The sequence below is a fragment of the Oryctolagus cuniculus genome, chromosome 2, assembly GCF_051225735.1.
Source record: "Oryctolagus cuniculus isolate XC-2025 breed Fujian yellow rabbit chromosome 2, ASM5122573v1, whole genome shotgun sequence".
Lineage (NCBI taxonomy): Eukaryota > Metazoa > Chordata > Mammalia > Lagomorpha > Leporidae > Oryctolagus > Oryctolagus cuniculus.
The window spans coordinates 116,732,005-116,738,631 of NC_142868.1; the positions used below are offsets into that span (position 1 = coordinate 116,732,005).

At 50.0% G+C, this 6,627-nt stretch overlaps 1 protein-coding gene across 1 annotated transcript; it reads left to right on the forward strand.

Moving 5' to 3' along the window:
* Positions 1 to 1,255: 1,255 nt before the first annotated feature.
* On the forward strand, positions 1,256 to 2,543 carry ZNF514 (zinc finger protein 514). Its single transcript, XM_070068801.2, is given in 4 exon segments — positions 1,256 to 1,463; positions 1,466 to 1,868; positions 1,870 to 1,938; positions 1,940 to 2,543. Coding segments are annotated over 4 exon segments (1,029 nt in total). The 5' UTR covers positions 1,256 to 1,387; the 3' UTR covers positions 2,421 to 2,543.
* Positions 2,544 to 6,627: the final 4,084 nt, after the last annotated feature.

The following is a 6,627-nucleotide window of genomic DNA, read 5'->3' on the forward strand; positions in this document are numbered from 1 at the left end:
AGCAAGGTTTGGAGCAGGTGTTAAACCATCCAAGTTTAGGACATCACAGTCTTCCCCAGGTGGCATTCTGGCTGTTCATTCTTCAGGGCACGCGCTCCAGCTCACAAACTGGTCGAATCCCAGGGCCTCCCACCTTTCTTTTTCCTTTCTGCCCTTGCTCCCCAGTGTAGCTGGTATACCCGCAGCACAGGCATCACGTGGAAGCTCTCTAGAATGCAGGTTCTCAGGCCCTACCCCATACCCACTGAACTAGTTGTAACAAGCCTTGACAAGCCAGAATTAAACAGGTTCATGGAGATCCATACGCACATTAAAGTTTGAGAAGTGCTGACTTGTATGTCTTGCGCTAAGCCCCTTGCCCACTTCTGTTGATTTGCTGTTACCGTTCGGCTTAACTACTTCTTGGCATGGCTTGGTTCCTTTTTTGTGTAGGGCTTCAAAAACAATATGATAAACCCTGTAAATAGAGGGCCTCTCAGACATGGAGGCAGCTTCTCAGAAAGAACCGGCCACCAAGCTGGGTTCTCAGGGACGAGGGGAGAGGGTCCCCTTAGAGCCTGAAAGCCCTCTGTGGCCTTGCCTTAACCTCTCTTATACCTGCAGTCTAGATTTAAAGTTCCTGAAAGATCTTCTCTGTTCCTAAACGGCCCAATAGAGGAGCTGCATCTAGGAGACCTAGCAAATCTCTCTCCGAAGGAGTGGTGCGCAAACTGCAGCCACCTACTGTGTGGGCCTATGGACAGGCAGAGCCCCCCGCAGCTGTGTACTGGGGTATTTGTCTCTGATGTGGGCAGGCCGGAGACTACTCCCGCAGACCCACCGGTGTCTCCGGAACCATGGGGGTGACTCACAGAGCAGGGAAGGGGTCTCCAGCTCGGCTAGTCTGGGAGCTGTATGAGCGCTTGGGGTTCGTTAGTCTCCCTTGTGGCCCCTCTTACCTTCCCAGCTCTCCCTTCTCTGGACCCTGCTCTTCGTCCAGACAGATGCCTAGGAGAAAAGGGAATAGTTTGTTCCTGAAAGCCAGGCCCCAGATGAGTTGGGGTTTTCTTAATTTTCCCTTAAATGCCTGAACTCTGGATAGCTTTGTCTCCTTTTCTCTAGAGCCTCTATGTTCACCAGTGGGAACCCACCCAACTTGGGCTTTGCAGAAGGCTGATCCCATGAAGGTAGATGCTGGCTTCCTGATTCCTGCCCCGGGCCCTCTCCTCTGCTCAGCATGCACTCCTTTGGGACCATTGGGTTTGCTCTGGTTTATTTCTATAATGGGCACTGTGGTGATGGCCAAGTAACGAGACAGAACCCTGGCACTAAAAAGAGTGTCATAGCCTCAGTGACACCAGGGTGCTGGATCAGAAGTGGAGCAGCTGGGACTTGAACCGGCGCCCATATGGGACGCCAGCACTGCAGACAGGAATCATTGCTAGGTCAGGGAATTGCCAAAGGAGAATTACTGCAGGTAGCATCATGGAAAAATACTATCGAGACGAGCACTGGTCCACCAAACTGAAAGTAGCCTGTGACTGTGATGAGGACGTGGAGATGCAGCAGATATATCCAGACAGCCACTTGAAAGAAATGTCAATCACTCACACACCTGCTACCAACCCTAGGACGGATCATGAGTGGAATGAATGTGGAAGAAGTTTAAGCTGAAGACCAGTCCTTGTTACGCAACATGCTGTCCCCCCAGGAGAAGTACCCTTTAAATGTGATATAGAACTCACACAGACTTTGGGGAGAAATACCTCTCAGAGAAGCCATCCAGGCAAGAAAGTTTGTGAATGTGATGAATGTGGAAAGTGCTTCCATGTCCAGTGAGAACTGAGGCGCCATCAGCGATGTCACACTGGAGGAAAGCCTTATGAATGCAGACTGTGGACGAGCCTTTGGTCATCCTTCATCCCTTATCAAGCATCAGAGAACTCATACTGGAGAGAAGTTACGAACACAGTGAATGTGCAAGAGCCTTCAGCTGGAGTTCATCTCTTGTTCTACATTACAGAATTCATTCTGGAGAGAAACCCTACAAATGCAATGAGTGTGGATGAGCCTTTGGTCATACGTCATCCCTTATTAAACTTCAGAGAACTCATATTGGAGAAAAGCCTTATGAATGGCAGGAATGTGGGAGAACCTTCAGCCAGAGTTCATCTCTCATTGTACATTCTAGATTTCATACTGGTGAGAAACTTTACAAATGCAATGAATGTGGGAGGGCCTTTACTCACTCTACATCTCTTATTAAACACCAGAAGAGCTGTGCTGGGGAAAAAAAACCCTAAGAATCCAGTGAATGTAACAAGGCTTTCAGCAGGAGTACACATGTCACCAGATCCAGGAGAATTCACAGTGGAGAGATCCTACAAGTGCAGTGCATGTGGGAAGACGCCTGTCATTTGCATCAGACAAGGACATACTAAAGAGAGGCCCTGTAATGTCAAGAGAGATAGTGGATATTCATTCATACTCCATCTCTTAGCAAACACTGGAGAATTCATACTTGTGAGCAACCATGTGAATGTGACAAATGTGGAGAGGCTTCAGTGAGAAGACATAGGTTAATCAGCATCAGCATATACTAGGGAGAAGCTTATCAGCCTGATGAATTTGGAACAGCCTCCAGTCATTTGCTGTTCCATTTAAAAAAATCAGGTAACTCCTGGAGGGAAATGCTACAAGTGTGGCAAGTATGGCAAAACCAGTTATAGCAAAAATCCTGTTTGTAGTGAGTGTGGGAGAGCCCTCAGCCAAATCTCATCCCTTTGTCCAGCTCAGAGAACTCTTCCTACTATTTAGAAACCCTGGGGTGGGGGTGGGGGTGGGGGTGGGGGTGGCGCACTAGGATAATCCACCGCCTGTGGCAGGGGCATCTCATATGGTCACCGGGTTCTAGTCCCAGTTGCTTCTCTTCCAGTCCAGCTCTGCTGTGGCCTGGGAAGGCGATGGAGGAGCCTAAGTGCTTGGGCCCCTGTGCTGTCATGGGAGGCCAGGAAGAAGCACCTGGCTCCTGGCCTCAGATTGTCATAGCTCCAGCCATTGTGGCCATTTGGGGGGTGAACCAATGGAAGGAAGACCTTTCTCTCTGTCTTTCTCACTGTCTGTACCTCTACCTGTCAAATAAATAAATCAAAATCTTAAAAGAAAAAAAGAAAGAAAGGATATCCTGGGAATGTAGTGCTTGTGGAAAAGCCTATGGTTGACGTTCCACCCTTTTGCACATGAGAGAATTTATAATAGAATTGAGTCTTTGGCCGGTGCCGCGGCTCACTAGGCTAATCCTCTGCCTAGCGGCGCTGGCACACCGGGTTCTAGTCCCGGTCAGGGTGCCGGATTCTGTCCCGGTTGCCCCTCTTCCAGGCCAGCTCTCTGCTGTGGCCCAGGAGTGCAGTGGAGGATGGCCCAAGTGCTTGGGCCCTGCACCCCATGGGAGACCAGGAGAAGTACCTGGCTCTTGCCATCGGATCAGCGCGGTGCGCCGGCAGCAGCGCGCCGGCCGCAATGGCCATTGGAGGGTGAACCAACGGCAAAGGAAGACCTTTCTCTCTGTCTCTCTCTCTCACTGTCCACTCTGCCTGTCAAAAAAAATTAAAAAAAAAAATAGAATTGAGTCTTTGAATGTAAGGAGTACAGGTCAAGCCTCAGCATTGAGTAGTCACCTAAGGGAAACCCTGGGAGCTTAATGTATGTAAGGAAAGTCCCTTTCAGACTTGAGATTCATAAAACTAGGGCTGGAAGGAGGCTGAGAAATCACTTTGTCCTGTGATCTACCTAGTGGAGGCCATTTTTTATAATTGCACTTGTGCCTTGTGTCCCCTCCTGCTATAATAGGGTGGGATATCACCAGTGGGTGAGGAGATAGACTGTAAGATAGGTGGAGGGGCACCAGTGATCTAGCCCATCCACAGTTTAAGTCCAACAAAGTGCCACGCTCTGGCCTGTGTATACACCTGCCAGGGCCAGGCCTCCTTCCTCTGGTTCACAGCTGTGGTTTGGGGAGTGAGACCCTGAAGGCCTTCCCTGTACACCTGTACCCCCATGCACTCGTTCCTCTGTGACACAGGCTGCATTTCTCTACGATGCAATAAGTGGTCTCCACTTGAGCAAAAACTAAGTTTCAGAGCCTCTTCATGCTACTGGATTTGGAAATTTTGAAATGAGGACTTCAAAAACATAAAAACCACTAAGATAAGGGTATTATTTAAAAATATTATTCTAAGTAAAAGGAGGCAGTTGCCAGATACCACATATTGTATGATTTCATTTATTAGAAAATTCTAGAAAAGGAAAATCTTCAGAGAGAAAGTAGATTCGTGGTGGTGCAAGTGGGAGTGACCATAGATGTTAGGAGTCGTCTTACTGGGGTGATGGAAATGTCGTGAAACTGGATTATAGTGATAACCGAACAAACTGGTAAGCTCATTAAGATGATTGAGTTGTACCCTTACAATGAGTGAATTTGGTGATATGTAAATTCCACCTCAATAAAATAATTTTTGAAAATAAACTACAAAGATACACCAACTATTGCAAAACTGATTTTTCTATCTTGTTACTTAAGCCACCCATGCAGCTTTGCTACTACTTTTTTTTTTTTTTGAAGATTTATTTTATTTATTTGAAAGACAGAGTTACAGAAGAGAGGTAGAGACAGAGAGAGGTCTTCCATCTGCTGGTTCACTCCCAGATGGCCGTAACGGCTGGAGCTGTGCTGATCCGAAGCCAAGAGCCAGGAGCTTCTTCCAGGTCTCCCACGTGGGTGCAGGGGCCCAAGGACCTGGGCCATCTTCTACTGCTTTCCCAGAGAGCTGGATCGGAAGAGGAGCAGCTGGGACTAGAACTGGCACCCATATGGGATGCTGGCGCTTCAGGCCAGGGCTTTAACCTGCTGTGCCACAGCGCTGGCCATGCAATTACTTTTTATTTTCTGCAATTTACTAAATTTACAGGGTCTCATAACCTTGTAAGGCTATTCTTTCAAGTTCATGCCATGTTGCTTCTGCAGCTTAGGTGGAGAAGCCAAAATCAGTAGCTGGTAGGGGACCACAGGAGTCCTGCCTGATGACAATGAGCTTGTCTTAGGATAGTGCTTTTAATGTCCACAAGAGCCCGGAGCCCAGAATGAGGAATCAGCTCGGAGTGGGTGCACGCAGACTGTCCCAGGCAGCTGGACAGCTGAGGTCAGCATGCCGATCCTGCGCCTGAAAGTCACACAAGGATTTCTTTCTGGATAGCCAAGGTTCAGAAGCAGGAACAGCAAGGGTTTTACAATACTCACAGCTCCTTTGCTCCACTTCTCCTTTTCTGCCCAGGGCCCCTCTCCAGCACCTACTCAAGTCACCATGCCTGCACGCTTACAATTCTGTCGCTGCTTTTTGTCCCATATCTGCCCCTTCGTCAGGTGGATCTCTGTTGAGTTAACCATCCTTATCCTCCTCTCCCCCAAACCCTTTGCTAGGAGACAGTCCCCCACGCTTCAGCTTGTCATCTGGGGCCTTCCTCCGTCTGCCCAAGCTCTGTTGCTCCCGACAGGAGCCTCCATTGCAAACAGACTGGCTCCGCTCCCATCCCTCCCACATGCCTCCAGCCTTCCCAGCCTGCACACCCTTCCCCAGGCTGTCCCATCAGCCGAGACTGCATTCCCCACTTACAGCTAATAGGAACTGTGTGCCAATGCCCCTCTTATTTCCAATCATAAGATCACTTGTGTAGGTAACTTTTGCAAGGATGTGTATCTAGACTTGGGCTAACTCTTCCCTGTCTTGATCTGTTTACATACTTTTTCACTGATCATCTTACACGCTCTTGTTTCCTGAACCAGACCACCCACTACTTCAGTTCACAGCTCACATTTAGAAATGTGTACAGAATAGGTGCTCATTAACCATGTGGTAACTAGAAAAGTAATTTGTGTTGCCCAGGGCCGTCCCTAGTCGGACTGGCTGACTCCAACTTCAACCGCCTGCTAATGCACACCCTGGGATGATGGCTCAGGTACCCGGGTCCCTGCCACCCACGTGGGAGACCTAGAGACTGTGTTCCTGGCTCCTGTCTGCCCAGCCCAGGCCCTGCGAGTGCAGACATTTGGGGAATGAACAAGTAGATGGCACCCCTCTCTGTCTCAAGTTAGTAATAATAAAACAAAGTAAGCATGACCCAGAGCCGCGCTATGCTCGTGTGACCGAATATCGGAATCAGAATTGACTCCACACACGCGTGTGGAATCCAGCGTAATCTCAGCGTTTCATCTGACAAACTTCAGACTCAACACCTCTCTGTGCTAGTCCGTGCAGCCTCCCCCAACGCCCATCTTAACACTTTCCAGGACCGCGGTGGGCGGATCCGGCTGACCCCGCCCCTCCGGGCGAGACAGACGGGAGCTGGCCCCGCCTACGCCCAGCCAGCCCCAGCCCCGCCCTCGGGTCCTAACGCGAGGACCCCCCTCGGGCTGTCCGCGGCGCGCCGGTCTCGGGCAACGTCGTGGCTAATCAGGACAGTCCTCCTCCAACCCCTGTTTGCGCTGAGGCTTGGCTCTCGGGTCGCAGTAATTCAGCCGCGGGCCGAGCCTCGCCGTTTGTCGAGGAGCAGTCGCGATAGGCGGTGAGGAAGGCTGCCCCGAGCGGCGGCAGA